This window comes from Panthera onca, chromosome A1 (genome assembly GCF_046562875.1).
Source record: "Panthera onca isolate mPanOnc1 chromosome A1, mPanOnc1 haplotype 2, whole genome shotgun sequence".
Lineage (NCBI taxonomy): Eukaryota > Metazoa > Chordata > Mammalia > Carnivora > Felidae > Panthera > Panthera onca.
This window is the reverse complement of record NC_138339.1, coordinates 77,718,826-77,735,834: the sequence shown is the minus strand read 5'-3', so window position 1 is coordinate 77,735,834 and position 17,009 is coordinate 77,718,826. Positions and strand designations below refer to the sequence as shown.

The 17,009-nt window shown below is 35.9% G+C and overlaps 1 protein-coding gene and 1 long non-coding RNA gene across 2 annotated transcripts in view; both read left to right on the top strand.

Annotated features, from left to right (window-relative positions):
- FAM174A (family with sequence similarity 174 member A) overlaps nucleotides 1-6,596 on the top strand; it is a 37,657-nt gene extending 31,061 nt beyond the window's left edge. Inside the window, exon 3 of the mRNA XM_060635298.3 lies at nucleotides 5,949-6,596. Within this exon, the coding sequence (XP_060491281.1) occupies nucleotides 5,949-5,952 (4 nt within the window). The 3' untranslated portion in view covers nucleotides 5,953-6,596. The remainder of the gene's footprint in view (nucleotides 1-5,948) is intronic.
- Nucleotides 6,597-6,671: 75 nt separating this feature from the next.
- LOC132675566 (uncharacterized) overlaps nucleotides 6,672-17,009 on the top strand; it is a 241,261-nt gene continuing 230,923 nt past the window's right edge. The window contains exon 1 of the long non-coding RNA XR_013555938.1: nucleotides 6,672-7,299. This is a non-coding gene — a long non-coding RNA (uncharacterized LOC132675566). The remainder of the gene's footprint in view (nucleotides 7,300-17,009) is intronic.

The window sequence follows — 17,009 nt, the reverse complement described above, 5'->3', positions numbered from 1 at the left end:
ACTTGCTATTACTCTTTATTTTGCAAACGAGGACCCTAAAAATAAGGAATGTAAATATTATGATATGCCTACTTTGCCAACTGCAGTGCAGAATCATATTAGTCTTAGAGTATAACTTCTAGTAATTCTTGTGGGATCAGCTCTTACTGATGCTGCCTTCATTGTTTAAGTTCTTTCTAAAATTAGTTCCTCTTTATTTTCTAGATTCTATCCACAAAATAACAGGAAGCAAGTTATTTCCAGAGAGGCAAATGAATTTCCTTGCTTAGAATTTTATCACAGCCTCAAACTATCTTTTTGTAGTCAGCTCTTTCTGAGAGGAGTGTTTTACTTTGGTTTTTAATACATCAGAATTTTAATGTTTGTTGTTGGTAGGATTTGGGGTAGTTATTTTCACTGTTTCTTTGTATTAGATGGAACCATATGAAACTGCCAATATATGGTTTCATCTAAATTTATTCAAGGCAATTTATTATTTCACATAATAGTATGTCACAGGGTTAACTCTGGACACAGTACATTAAGGCTGTGGCTTCTTTTCTTTGCAGTCCTCTTGGTTCTGCATATCTTCATGTGTTGGCTTTATTTTCAGGCTGATAATAGGACAGTGCCAGCAGTTTCTACAATAATATCTAGAATGGCACTTTCAGTGGAAGTTAGCGACTTGCTCTCTTGTATCCCTTTCTTAGGAATGAGAAAAGTTTCCCCAGAAATTCTAAATAAGGTTGTTTTTGTTTTTGCTTTCCATATCACTGGTCATGTGGCCATTTCTAAACTAAACTCCTGGGAAGGAAAATGGAAGTACCATTATTAGGTAGGAATTATCATTTGTGTTCCAGTGGATATTGTGGAGTTATCCAGCAGTGTCCTCATATGTAGTACTTTAAACATTAATATTAATATGGTGAAATTGGGAAAATATATGAATGGGAAAAAAAATAACTTGAGCAACTTGGTTAATATAACTTCTCTTGAATTTACTATTGATATCCTAATTTTGTAAATGAGAGGTGATTTCTTATGTTTGGTTACTAAAATTTTTTGCACAAATAAATCACAAAACTAAAAAAGCAAATGTCAGTTTTTAAGTGTTGTGTAGGATGTTTCAGCCCTCTTGCATAGAAAAACTGTTGAGGAATCAACATATACTGACTAAAAAGTCCCTTTTTCCTCGAAGAAGAATATTGGAAACAAATACTCATAACCAGTCCCCAAAACAGTTTAAAACAATGTACAACAAATGGGAACAATACTTTCTTGCTATTCTGTTTGATTTCCACCAAACATTAAAATAACCAGTAGTATTTTATAATGATGTACACTACAGGACAGTTTAACAGGCTTGGTAGCAGCTTCTAAAAGCTGGCACTTACATCACTTCAAGGCTGTTTTAGTCATTTTTATCAAGTATGTAATTTTTTTTAATGTATGTCATTTATTGTCACATTGGTTTCCATACAACACCCAGTGCTCATCCCAAAAGATGCCTTCTTCAATGCCCATCACCTACCCTTCCCTCCCTCCCACCCCCCCAGTCAACCCTCAGTTTGTTCCCAGTTTTTAAGAGTCTTATGCTTTGGCTCTCTCCCACTCTAACCTCTATTTTTTCAAGTACGTAATTTTTAAAACCCTAAATTTGCTTCTTAGCTACTTCTATTCTGCTTCATTAAATTTAATATATATGTCTTCATTACATTTGTGCTCAATGTTACTTGACCACAAAATATTTTTTTCATATTAACATCACTATATCAGAATTAGAAAGCAGATTTGATATATAAGTATTTAACCAGAAACACTCATTAAGAAGGTCTTATTCAGTTACCAATTTGAAAATAGTTCTAATTCCTAAGACACTACTTTCACTGTGAAACATATTATCAGAATAAACACTAAGAGTATTCAAAGTAAATAGAATATAAGAGTATGTGAAAGTACTAATGGTTATTTTAGATAAAAATTGGTAATGTTACGTTTAGTCTGTACTTTATCCATTTAAAGGGTACTATGCAATCTTTGTCATTATTTAAATGATAAAAGTAATAATTAATAAAAGGTAATAAAAGAGAGCCTTAATGGTTTTTTTTTTAATGTTTATTTATTTTTGAGAGAGACAGACACAGAGTGTGAACATGGGAGGGGTAGAGATGGGGAGACACAGAATCTGAAGCAGGCTCCAGGCTCTGAGCTGTCAGCACAGAGCCTGATGTGGGACTGAAACTAACGATTAGTGGGATCATGACCTGAGCTGAAGTCGGATGCTCAACCAACTGAGCCACCCAGATGCCCCTGTTGTTTTTGTTGTTGTATGTTTTTTCTGTGGACATTGAGCCTTAGAAGAAAATTTGCCTTGCTCCATTAATTAGACATCACAATGTGCATAAGAACATGAGTTATTTTTATTTATTTTTTAATGTTTATTTTTTTTTAGAGAGAGAGTGTGAGCAGGGAAGGGGCAGAGAGAGAGGGAGACACAGAATCCAAAGCAGGCTCTAGTCTCTGAGCTGTCAGCACAGAGCCCGACACAGCGCTTGAAACCACAAACTGTGAGATCATGCCCTGAGCCAAAGTCAGACACTCAACTGACTGAGCCACCCAGGTGTCCCAAGAACATGAATTATTTGTATGTTATTTTAACAAATGTTATGTAACATCAGATTTTTTGGTAATGCCCTTTCTCATCTCATTGCATGATCTGGAGTTATCCTATTTAATTTGATAGCTACTAACCACATGTGACTCGTACATTTGAATTTGACTAGTGTGACTGAGAAACTGAAGTTTTAATTTTACTGGATTTTAACTAATTGAAATTACAGTTAAATTGCCAGATGTGACTAGTGGCTGTTGGACAGAACAGACCTAGAGCAAAAATGTTTGCTTGATCTGGTTTAAATTAATTCTATTAAATGAACACTTCTATAACAGTTAAATCACAAATTTCTGTCCATATAGCAGTTGATCCATTTAATGAAATGCTTGCTGCTTTTGTTCAGGATTTATACCCTGCTGTGACTGTTTGGATTGTAGTCCCTCTAAGTTGAGATAGACAGATATGGGAGGCAGAGCACAGCTACCCCATGAGGCTGATGTGCCTGAATGGGGTTAAAGACAATGTAGGGACAAAGACCTCAAGTTTATGGACAGAAAAGTTATAAACACAATTATTAAGTCATTAACCTTTCCTAGTGTTCTCAGATATTATTCATTCTTCCAGATCCATAGATACTGTATCTTCTTTAAAAGAATTTGGGAGGAAAAACAAACAAACAAAAACAAAAACAAAAACAGGCATCTAATATTTGCAAATTTATTTAAATGAATAAAGAGTAACAATACTCTTGACTGCACTAAGACATTTTTTTTTAACTTGATTTGGATTTGTAGCTGTTATGATAGTTTAAGATTTTCTGAGGTAGCTTTTAAGTTGTCCTTGAAAATAATGACTTTTTTTATTATTGCATCATTTTGTAATATGAAGAGACAAAACATTCTTGAGGTTTGAAAAGTACTTAAACTGAGGTTTCCATAAAAATTATTACAAACTGCACAGTTGCTTTACCTCATAGAAGAGCATGGTGATTTTTTTTTTATTGTGTTAAGAATACATGAGCTCTACTTTCTTAAATTTTTAGGTACACAATACAATATTATTAACTATAGGTGCAACGCTGTATGACAAATATCTAGAACTTACTCATCTTGCATAACTGAAATTTTATACCCATAGAATAGCAATTCTGCATTTCATTCTCCCTCAGCCCCCAACAACCACCATTCTACTCTCTGCTTCTCTATGATTGACTATTTTCTACAACTTTTTTACTTTTCCCTATTTTAATAAAGAACATAAAATAGCAGAAGTTTTTCTGAACTCAAGAATTTCTGTCATGTCATAAGAAATCTGTAGTAGTTGGCTCCTGACATTGACTCAATGGCTGTTTGATCAGAGTCTAAATTTATGCACTTTTCTCCAGCCTTTCCTCATGCTTGTCTTATCCTGGTTATATGACTGCTGTAATTTCAGCCACCACATCTGTGTTTCGGGTAACAAGAGGGTGGTAGGCAAGAACCCACCCCACCTCAGTCTCTTTATCAGAAAGTCAAAATTTCTCAGAACTATATTCTTCCCAATACACCTCCACCCCCTTTTGCTAGCAAAACAAAGGCAAAAATGAGTCAATATTTTTATCAGCAAACAAAAAGTAGATTAGTGTTAAATACACAGCTTATAATATGTCACCCTAACTATTCAAGATGTTTTCTGAAGGTTAAATTCGGCAGCTAGTAAGAGAAATATTTGGGTTTGGAGGTCACAGAATGAATGTATGTGTTTTAAGGAATTATTGTTCACAAGTAGCTGTTTTGCAGAGCGGTATGTATGAGTAGGAATCCAATGTAAACAGAGTAGTTTTTTGTGTATGTGTGTGCAGTGGGAATTCTGTCAATAGAACGATAGAGCAGCTAATCTAATCTGATATAATCTTTAAACTTCTGTGACCTAATCCTCATGACTGAGGAGTGCTGTGGTAAAATAAGGAGCAACAGAATATGATTATGTAGACTGAAATGCTTCTTGAGCTTCTGTCATTGATAACTGAATCTCCTTAATTCTGTTTCTTGAATCTTGGCTTTTCTTCCTTACCATGTCACCTGACAAATAGTGTGATTGGTCTGCATCTCTCAACTCTTTCCCAGCTCTTGGACTCTTATTATAATAGTTCTCTGTTTTCATCCTGAAGGTTTCCATAAAAAGACATCCTTAAATTCTTGGAAACTGTTTTATCTCATTCTTTTTTAAAAAGCTTTAATAAGCAGATTTTTTTGTTTATTTATTTATTTTTGAGGAGAGAGAGCACAGACAGGGGAGGGGCAGAGAGAGAGAGAGGGAGAAAGAGAATCTCAAGCAGGCTCCACACTGTCAATGCAGAGGCTAATGCAGGGCTCGAATTCACGAACTATGAGACCATGACCTGAGCCGAAACCAAGAGTCAGATGTTTAACCGACTGAGCCACCCAGGTGCCCCTGTTTTATCCCATTTTCTTTACTTTTTTTTTATTTTTAAATTTTTTTAAAATTAAGTTTATGTCTTTATTTTGAGAGAGAGAGTGAGCAAATGGGGAAGGGGCAGGGGGAGCAAGAGAGAGAGGGGGAGAGGGTGGGAGAAAGAGAGAGAAAGAGAGAGAGAGAACCCCAAGCAGGCTCCTCACTACTAGTGCAGAGCCCACTGCGGGGCTTGAACTCATGAACCAGATCATGACCTGACCTGAAGTTGGATGCTTAACTGACTGAGCTACCCAGGCATCCCTGTTTTATACCATTCTTAAGAAGAAGAACTTATCCAGTAAATAATTGACCAAGATGGTATTAGAATTCAGACTTCCTTTCTAGGCCAGGTTTTTTGTCCTCTGAGTGATTTCTGCCCTTTATTTGTGGTTCTATAATAAGAGCAGGGAATAATGTTTATTATTTTTCTATTTTTTCTTTTTTGTCATCACCATCTTCCCCAGTATCAAGCATTCTTTCTGACAGGTAATAGCTCGGTATATGTTTGGTGATGTATTTAAGTACTAAACTTAGCACACATAGCCGAATAGGTTGCATGCCCTATTTTAAATAAATCAAAGCTTTAAGTATTATGGTCACTCCTGTTTTCACATGAGACTATATATTTGAAATAGATTTGCCTGTACTTCTTCTACATGTCACTACCATATAAAATCTCTTTGGAACTGTTAGAATTATAATTCAAAAGATAGGGTCTGATTTAATTAATATAGGCAAAATAATCATTTGTTTTATTCAGTGCCATTCATTGTAATTCCCTTACATTAAATACTTTCATTACCTTCCTGCCAGGCCAAATCTTTGGGGATATTTTAAAATGTGTTTAAGTTTATTCCAGGATGAACATTTATAGTTTTTGTTTTTGTTTTGTTTTTTGCAGATAAGAATGTGCCTTTTGATGAAAGGACTTCATCTTTCTACAATGAAGAGCAGAATTTCTATGTTTAAGGAATAAGAAGCCACTTTATCACTAGGGGCGGGGTATTTAAGTTATATATATTATAACAACCTTTAATTTGTTGTTGCAATAAATACTGTATCATTTTGTTATGTCTTTGAATGTACAGAAGTGCTCTTAATGGGCTCAGAGTTGTTGGGAGTGAACTGCACTATAGTAGAAATCTGTGTGAAAATTACTTTAAAGCAGGGTGTTTTCTGATCAGTTATTGTTTCTTGCTTACCATATTGTTGTAAACAGTTTTATATATTAATCAGTTAATGTTTTGTTTTTTTGTGGGTTTTGGGGGGGACTTTTTGTTTTGGGGAGGATTTTTGCCTTTTTTTTTTCTTGATAAAACTATAAATCCCAACAACCAACTGGTGTGTAAAAATAATTTAAAATTTCTTTACCAAGATGTATTTCCCATTTTTTTGGGAAAAAGAAGCCAAATTTATTACTTTGCATTTGTGTTTTTTTGTAAATTAATAAATGAGTTGTTTGCAAAACAATAAATGATGTAAAAATTATTTTAACAGGTACAGACAGAATAAATATGTTTACAGAATAAACCCAAAGACTGTAGAATTATATATTAATATATACATATTATATGGTTTCTAGAAAAATCTTTCAAAAAAGATTATTTTATTGAGCAACTTAGATATTTTAGAAAAATGTGAATTTCAAGGCCATTTTATTTATTTACAGTATTGTGAAAGATAGAAGTAATGACAAAACATTCCAGTCATATATTTTGGTGCAGGAGAAAAAGGAATTAAAGTAAGTGCATAAACTTTGGAGTCAGACAGACCTGAATACAGAGACTGACTTTATTAACTCTAAGCTATTTAACCCTGTTGGGCTTCAGTTTTCCACATTCTAAAACTTAGAAAGGAACTTACAGGAAAAGCATGGGTCACAAATTTAGTTACTGATAGGGGCCAGGGAGGTAATTTAAATATGTGTCTATCAGGATAGTCTAAGTTGTTTAGTAGTAACAGATGGTCCCCAGATCACAGTGGGTTACAACAAAGATTGCTGCCCATTTGTTATGGACTGTGATTCTACTCTTCCGTTGTCTTTTCTTCAGGGTCAATGCTGATGGAGAAACCTCTGCCTGGAATAGTGCCTCGTAGCTAAATGTCCAGATGTGGTGAACTACATGCTAGTTCATAAGCTTCTGCCCTAAAGTGATATATTTCATTTCCATCTACATTTTATTGGCCAAAACACACCCTAAGGCTACTCCAGAGTTCAACAAGGCAAGGATAGGTAATCCTCTAGCAATGAGGTAAGTTGGAGTATTTGGCCACCTGAAATGCCAACCTAGTTTTATCAAGTATGTTAACTGGCTTAAATTAACTACAATAAGTCTAGTCCCCCTGATGTCACTGTATTTTTATATGTTGTCTAAGTAGGAACTTAAAAGTGAAAATACATTTCCTCTTCTGAAGGGAGCAGCCTCAGTTTAGCTGCCACCAATAGTTACCATGAGGAAACACTTGCCCAGTACTACGAACTCATAGTTTTCTAAGAGAAGCCAAGGATCCAGATTTCTTATATAAACTTTCTTCATTTTTAAATGTAATTAAAACAACATAATTTTGGATTTAATTTTAGCCCCCTACCTACCATTTTGTGATACTTGAAAATCATATACTATAGTATCTTAGAAATAGTAATAATTAATTTACTAACTGCTGTTATTTATAAACTGACTTTTGATTTAAAACTAAATGGAGGTAAAAATCAAATCTGCCTGAAGATAAGAATAATGTTTAAGATGAAGTAAAGATAATTTTAATAAATGATCTCCAAGTTAGGTTTATAATTTTTTTTTAATGTTTATTTATTTTTGAGAGAGAGGGAGAGAAGGAGAGAGAGACAGAACACAAGAAGGGGAGGGGCAGAGAGAGAGAGGGGGAGACATAGAATCTGAAGTAGGCTCCAGGCTCTGAGCTGTCAGCACAGAGTCCGACTCCGGTCTTGATCTCACAAACCACAAGATCATGACTTGAGCTGAAGTCAGACGTTTAACTGACTGAGCCACGCAAGCACCCCTCTAAGTTAGGTTTAAAAAAGGGGTTACTGGGGCGCCTGGGTGGCTCAGTCGGTTGAATGTCCGACTTCAGCTCAGGTCATGATCTCACACTCCGTGAGTTCGAGCCCCGCGTCAGGCTCTGTGCTGACAGCTCAGAGCCTGGAACCCGCTTCAGATTCTGTCCCCCCCCGTCTCTGCCCCTCCCCTGCTCATGCTCTGTCTCTCTCTGTCTCAAAAATAAATAAAAACATTTAAAAAAATTTAAAAAAAAATTTAAAAAGGCGTTACTGAAATGTTTTTTTCATAAAATAAAGTTGCAGCAGCAACTTTATTAGAAATACACAAATTCTCTAAGTGACTACTTTAAAGAGAATATCCTTCAACTGAATATGGGAATTCTGGCATGTTTGTTAGAAATGCTCTTATTTCTTTATTAGAAATTTATTATTATTAGAAATACACAAATTGTGTGTGTATTAGAAATACACAAATTCTCTAAGTGACTACTTTAAAGAGAATATCCTTCAACTGAATATGGGAATTCTGGCATGTTTGTTAGAAATGCTCTTATTTCATTATATTCATATAATCATTACTAAACTGCAAATCTGTTAAATAGTAATCATAATAAGCCACACTTTGATTAAAGTGCCAGATAGTATGCCAGATTTTAGTTTCATTGGATATGTAACAAGCATGCTGATAAAATGGTTAGGATTTTCATCTATAAAGTTATGTGTACATTATAAAATACCTGGTGATATCTTAGATGTTGTGAAAACCTGTTACTATTCTCCTTTCTCATTTTTTACTTATTTGTGGCTATAATTTGTTGGTAAGAACCTACCCTAGGAATTAGAGATCAATGGAAAGTAATATAATTGTGGTCATAGTTTAAGACTAGAGTAAATTAGAGAAAAGATGGGTTTGGAGTAATTTATAGTTGTCATACACTTCAACTGATCAATCACCACATAGGGCTAGAAAATTAAGTAGCTTCTCTCTGCCTAATTTCTTATAATTATTAGGTAGACAGTCACTACAATACAGTGAAGACAAGCTGTTGGGCTTGGTACTCAAACCACACCGAGTCAGCTCACAGGTGGTTACTGGGTTTAGTTGCCTCACTGAAGGTATAGTCTATGACCCTGTATCACCTATCCTTTTTTTTTTTTTTTTTTTTTTTTTTTGGTCCTTTGTTTTTTTTTTTCTTTTGGTCCTTTTTAACTTTATTCCTTTTTACTTATGTAGTATAGTTTTACCTAATTTGCCTCTCTAAGTGAATCAATAAAGGAAAGATAGTTTGTTTTTCTTATGTTGGAATGTAAAAAGAACTTAGAAAAAAAGGATTGAAGGGATGAATGTAGCGAAAGAAGCCATTCCATAAATATTTAAAATACTTATTTCCGTGAATATTTCTCTGGCTACCCCACCAAAGCTATCCTAGTCAGTAATGACTTTTATGAACAGTTTCAGTGACTTGTAAGAATCAAGCAAAAATTATTCTCAATATAGATGCTATGCTTGATTTAGTAAGATAGATGTTTGATATTTTCTCATTTTACACTATCAGTTCCTATATCAGAAGTTGAACATTTTAAATCCACAGACTCCAATATATTTTACCTGCCCATGGGAATAGCCTGTTACAAAGCAAGAGATAAAGATAGAGGGAAGAAATTAGGGGAGGAATCCTCCCCAAAGCTTTCATGACTAGCTCATTGAGAAACCTTGAATGCTGTGTGTTCCATTAAAAGATCCTATTATAAAGCCACAGTATAGGATGTATTGGCAGGTGTCTGGCTCTGATTTTTTTTTTTTCATCTCACTCTAAATATGTTTTTATTTGTATTTCTCTCCATTCTTACTATACAGGTTCTTTCAGTACCCATGCTATGTCATCCAAGAATAAAACAAAATCACTCAGATTGCTTTTGTTAAACAGGCATTTGAAGTAAAGTAAGCCGAACATCTCTGATAGTTATTGTTCTTAATCTGCCAGTGTCCTTTTTGAAGCAGCCTTAGTCTCCACCTATTGTTATTACCTAAGAAGGATTAGGTGTTCACTTCATCCTTTGACTCTGCTCACCTCCTTGCCTGAAGAAAGTTCTTGACATAGAGTGCAGCTTGTGTTTTGTTTTGTTTTTGTTTTGTTTTTAAATCCTTTATCTCCAAATCAGGAAGGGTAGCAGTCTTTAAGCTTCAGACTTTAGCTCTTATCCCCTTGGTTTATGTATTTTTCCCACTCACTCTGTTGCAACTCTTCATCTGTTCAGGGTCTAATCTCCTAAAATTCGAACCACATTTTACTCAGTAAGCTGATAAACTATTATGAGCTAATAGCTTCTCATGGGTTAATTAGCTAAATTTTAAATAGACTAGTACCAGTGTGGTCAGGGAGGTCCAGGAAGCCTGTAGATTTATTGTTTCCAAGCAACAGGCATGTGACCTTTGTCAGAGGGTTTATCAGATTTGCAATACACCATACCCATGCTATGGGTTAAACAAACCCTAAAATCTAAGGTAAAATCAATAGGTGCAGTCTTTCACAAAAGATAAATTCTGAATTTTTTTTTTTCCTTGAAATATGGCAAGCTAGGCTCCAAAAGTAAGCATCCCAATTCTTTGGCTTAACCTTTTAATGGATTTCAGTATTTTGTTTTTAAGATATGGATGCGCAAATTTTATTTCATAATATTCCGTAATTTTGTTTTCTCTCTGTGGTAAAATAGACTTTGATAGATAGGGGTTGATTAATCAAGCTTGTTTCTGGCATCCATAGGAACCCACTGGTTATTGCTCCTGAATTAGTATGCTGTCAAGCAAACGCACCTACTCTGGGTATCTGTTCACAGTTAGGTTTACTTTTAATTTGTTTATGATGTACATGGTTTAAAAAAAACAATTGTATCTTGGGATCTGAAGGCCAGAACTGTTAGTAGGACCAAAGGGGGTCTCTTCCTAGAAGTATTAAAGAGAAAGAAGATTTCTTTTCTGCAGGAAGTGTGATGGTTCCTGGCCTATGGAAAAAAAAAATTATTTTAAGTATACATTTGCTGGTTCCACACTGAAGAATTCATGTTATATTGGCACTGGGAGTGGCTTAAGCATCTGTACAGTTAGAAAGCTAAAGAGTGCCTGGGTGGCTCAGTCAGTTAAGCAGCTGACTTCGGCTCAAGTCATGATCTGGTGGTTCATGAGTTAGAGCCCTGTGACAGGCTCTGCGCTGTCCCTGCTCATGCTCTCTGCCCCGTCCCTGCTCTCTGCCCCATCCCTGCTCTCGCTCTGTCTCTGCCTCTCTCCCTCTCTCAAAAATAAATAAACATTAAAAAAAAATTAAAATAAAGCTACATGAGCTGGGGCTCCTGGGTGGCTCACTGTATTAAGTGCCCAACTCTGGATTTCCACTCAGCTTATGATCTGGCGGTTCATGAGATCGAGCCCCGCCTCATTCTCTGCACTGACAGTGTGGAGCCTGCTTGAGATTCTCTCTCTCTGTCTCTCTCTCTCTCTCTCTCTGCTCCTCCCCTGCTCACACTCTCTCTCAAAATAAAGAAACTAAAAAGAAAAAGGAAAAAAAATAAAGCTACATGAGCAATTCTTTTGTAAACTCAGATTGAGATCCTTTTCCAGTCTAACGATGAATCACATTGTGATTGAGAACAGAGCTTCAGAGTCTAACAGATCTTGTACTGAATTCTGGTTCCATCATTTTTTCCTCTTAGTAACTCCAGTATTTCTTTTTTCACTGTCTCCTATTTTCCACATAAAACTAATAGTTCATACTAACTGAACGACTAGTGTGCTAAATGCTTTAGGTTTGTTAATACATTCAATTCTTATACTAACTCTTTGAGAGAGAGATTATTATCCTCATTTTGCAGATAAGGATACTAAGGCTTAGAAAGATTGGAAAATTTGTTTCAAATCCAAGAGCTAGAAAGTAGCAGAACAGTCTACTGAATATAAGTTCAAGAAATTTGTTTTTACTAATGTAAATCTCACTTTGTTTCCAAAGAAAGGATTAGGTTGTTTGTAAACGTACACACAACAAAAAGATAAAATCAATTTGCAGAGGTGAGAAAATTGAGATACAGGGAAGGAATAGGTAGGAAAATAAGGTCATGCTATGATTTTATTATCTCATGTCTATGCTATGAAATTCCATACCTTGCTATAAGTGTGCCATTAATGTCACTGAAGAGGATGGCAAAGCTATTCAGTTACTGCTAGTACAGGGACTAGAAGGAAATTTCTTTTTCTGGGTTCTCAAGTAGTAATATAATGAAGGTCCTCTGATAACTCTTTCTTCAACATGTTTATGATAAACTCATGCACATCTTTTAAAATGTCTTTTAATATAGACTGTAGGCATCACACTCCAATATAATTCAGTAAAATTAATTTCACAGGAAAGCAAAATAATCCTGTTTTTATGCAACTATCTACTGATTTATACTAACGGGAAGGTAAGTCTTAATGTTATCTAAGTCAGCCTTTACCAAAATATTCTTTAAAAAAACCTATAAAAGGAATCACTTCTTCAACATGTGTTTGCTTTTCCTCCTCTCTTTCTCCTTTTGTTTGTAGTTCTCTTTACTTTTAGGTTTCTCTTAGATCTTCTCCTCTTCATACTTTGATCTGTCCTTAGGCTATAAGCATAAGTTTGGCATAACTACTCATGACTTCACTTATCATACAGACAGTGTCAAATCAAAAATTGCACCAGGCAAGGAAGACTTCATTCAAGGCTGTTACAATAGTGGACAGAATATTAGGGCGCCTGGGTGGTTCAGTCAGTTGAGCATTAAGCTCTTAGTTTCGGCTCAGATCATGATCCCAGGGTCATGGGAATGAGGCCCATGTTGGGCTCCACACTGCATGTGGAGCCTGCTTGAGATTCTCTCTCTCTCTCTCTCTCTCTCTCTCTTCCCCCCACTATCCCTCCTTCTCCCTGTCTTCCTCTCTCCCCCTCTGTCCCTGCCCTCCCCAAATAATAAATAATTATTTAAAAAGAGAAGAATAGAGGCCAGAACAAAATGTAAAGTCCACTGAAACAAAAATCAGAAGGGTTCTTAAGCCCTAAAGTACTAGAGGATGTTGGTAAAGTTACAGGCCATATACGTTTAGTAATTGACTTTATCCAAATGAAAAATAAACTTGTCATATCGTTATGATGATAGTTTTGCAACTTGACCCCAGAAGAGTTGGGCTCCTGTTCTCCCACAAGAACTGGGAGATAAGGGTACTATCTCCCTTGATGTTTACTTATGCTTCCAACAGATGGTTCCCAAGTCCCTAAGAAAGACATTCTGGGTTGTAAAACTGTCAGGAGGTTACAAGGAAAAAAAAAAAAAAAAAAAAGATTTACATCTCAAAGGGGCAGAGAGAGAATTTACAATTATGTTTTCTCAAATAAATAAATAAACAAAAAGGTAGGTAAGGAATCATGAGTTAGGAAGAAGTTTTCTTTTTAGTCAAGGGGAATAGAATGTTAAGGCCATTTTGGTCAGCGTGTTATTCACAGATGTGTATTTCCTTACATTTCTCTGATATTTAAGACCTATATATTTAAACGCCTGTATATACTTCCCACCCCATGTAGATGGCCCATAGAGGCATCAAATTCATGATCGTCCTCACACAAACTAGGCCTTATTCTGTGTTCCAATTCTCAGTGAAGGACATCAGCATTCACTTAAGTATGCAAACCAGAAGTCACAGAATCTTCCTTAGCATCTTCCTCACCTGCCATATTTAGTCAATACCATGTTCACATATACATATAATCAAAGAGAGCATTTGGCAGTACAAAATTTAATTTTTCCAAGTTAAAATTATGGGGCATAAAAAAATTATGTGGCCTATACTCTGTGGGCTAGATTATTAATATCTCAGTTTTCCATTTTTGTTGTAAAATGAACAGAAATGTTCTGCAAGAAAGTCCTTATTCTGTTACTGACTACTATCTTGGCCAATCTGCGGACTGAATTACAGTCTTCCACCCAGGCACATATCCTAATTAGGCTCTTCAGTTTCCATAAGAGAATGTTAACTCTGTCTCCATATCAGCATTTGAATCTATCTTTAATAATAAAGTATTTACAGCACTAGATATTATCATATTGATTCATCAAAATCTTACTAGCAAGAAGTTTTTTTGAAGACTGGAAGTAGAAACCACTGGCCACCAATTCCTCTACACTTTGAATTCAATTCTTGGATTAATTCAGACTGCCAATAGCCTGTAAAGCTGTACCTCATTGCTTTTGTTTTTCATTTTGTAGAATCACTTTGGACTATCTGGGATTATGCCTTTGCTGAAGAGAGAGATTATGAAATTTTTAGCTGTGAAAGATAAGGTTACATTTAACTTGTTAACAATGAGTAGGTTGTATATGACATCACATCACATCAGTTTTTATACAAGGAAATGATAAATATTTCCTTCAGTTGAGTACCAGAAATATTTGTGTTACCATTGAGCAGCTAGTTGGATATTTATTTTATGTAATCTGGCAATTTTGTAATTTGTATGACTGACTTTTCTTTGCCCATAAAACTTGAAGCTGAACCAGCAACCCCTGTTTAGCAAAGTACAACACCTTATGGTGTATCATTTTGTGTATTCATCTCATTCCTGGAGTATCAGTTTATTAGCATGGCTACATGTAACTGAAAATCCAAATAGATTATTTTTTTCATTATCTCGAAGTCAAGAGGTTTGTGGTTGCTAGTGTTTCTTTTATAGATCAAGAAATTCAGGGTCAAATTCTCTAAAAATGTCTTGGTGTTTCCTTCATGGTCTCAAGATGATTGTTATAGCTGTAGGAATCATGCCTTTGATTGAAAAAGGAAGGAAGAAATTACCAGAAAAAAATAGTTGGTCTTGGTAACAGGTGTTCTTGTCATTTATTATTTCATATCAAACGTTCTCAAAACTTAGTAGCTTAAAATAATTTAGTATCATCACCTATGGTTCTATGTAATGATTTAGGCTCAATTGGCCATTTTTACTTGGTATTTCTCATGTTTACAGTCAGATTGTGGCTGGGACTGGAGGCATCTTAGGCTTAACAGATCTGAATATCCAAGGTGACACACTCATGGCTGAGTTGATGCTGGCTGTTGTCTGGGAGCTCAGCTGAAATGCCTACACATGGCTTTGGCTTCTCATAGCATGGCAGCTGTATTCTGAGAAAGCATCTCAAGAGTAAGTGTTAAAAATCAAAGCAGTAAGACTTTTTATGACCTGGTCTCTGATGTTTGAGAACATTGCTTCTAGTGACATTGTTTGTTTGTTTATTAATTTTTTGAGAGAGAGAAAGAGCAGGAGAGGGTTAGAGAAGGAGAGAAAGAATTCCAAGCAGGCTGCATGCTGTCAGCGCATAGCCTGATGCGGGGCTCAAACTCACAAACTGTGAGATCATGATCTGAACCCAAATCAGGAGTGGGATGCTTAACCAATTGAACCACCCACGTGTCCCACTTCTAGTCACATTATTTTGGTTAGAAAAGAAGGTGTACTCATATGCATGAGAAAGAAAGCTTGTCATGAGAGCCTAGCTTATCATGTGAGAAACAACAGGGGGATGGAGACAAGGAATCAGTGGTGGCCAATTTTGGAGAGTATCTACTACAGTCTGCTCTCTGACTACTAATATTCATCTCCCTTCCACATGCAGAGTAGACTAATGCCCTTCACTGTCTCCCAAGTTGTGGCAGGCATTATGACATTGGTTTAAAGTCCAGGATTTATCATTTAAGTCAGGATCAAGGGTTGATGAGGGTCTCACTTCTCAAATGCAGTTTCTCAAGCATGATTTCTCTCTAATGAAACCTTTTGCCTAAAAAGACAAGTTGTCTGCCAAATAAACTCAATAAATTATCTAACACATTCAGTAGTACAGTGGTGATGCATGTGTATGAATTTGCAATTAAAAAAAAAAAAAAAAAAAAAACCTCCCAATTTGAAAAAGAAATCCGGTCTGACAGACAAAGCAGTCGCTCATGCACAGGAAGTCTGAAGTCTGCCTGAGCACACAGGAATCAACAGTTCCTTGAGTGGGGGCGAGTCCTGCTCCCTGAGAATGAGGTTGTGTGCCAGTTGTCTGCCCTCTGGGTTTCTGGTGCTGCACTCTTAAGACTTCCCTTCTTTTCCTTTACAACTGGCCTGTGTTTGCTGCTGAGTAGTCTTCTCAGCCTGCTTTCTGCCTTCAGAAGGCTGGAGCCTCCAAGGCTCTTTTAAGTTTTGAACTGCTTGTTTAGTCCAGTTTTATTAGGGTTCACTCCATTAGAAAAAAAATCAACATTCCCACTCCCCCTCCCCACCCCCCACCCCCAAAAAAGGCTCCTCTCTACTTTGGTCTGAGAGTCTTGATAGTGTGGGTTCATATCTTTAGGATTCTTAGGAACTCTATTTTTTAGTTAGGAAAGTCTATAAGACATTCAGTGATATTCATAGAAGCCTGTTCATCCGGTTGAAGGCTTGTCATAAATGCTTCTTATGTATCAGGGAAGGATGCTCCAAATGCACCACTAAAATGAACTTTACCCTCCTGTTACATGTTACCGGAAATATTCTGGGTTTGAGTTTTACCCTGATGTGGTTTCTTATTTTGAGAAACTTTTTGCAGGTTGCAAAGACTAGACATGATAAACAGTTCTATTTTTGAGCCCAATAAGTCCTAACTCTTTTATTTATCCTCTAAATTCCTCTATAAAATGTTGAATATTGTCTTTTTTAGCTCATTCTTTCTTTATCTAGATCTTATCTTCTGCATCTAACAGAAACCAATTGGCATGTTCAGCTTTCTGCCTGGCATTTTTCTTAGCCTGATATATCTATTCATTACGACAATTTTCTATTTTCTACATTACTTTGGCATGCTATCACTAAACTTTGTGCCGCTAACAGGTTTCCATATGCCCTACTTTCAGAAATTCTGAATATCCCTTCT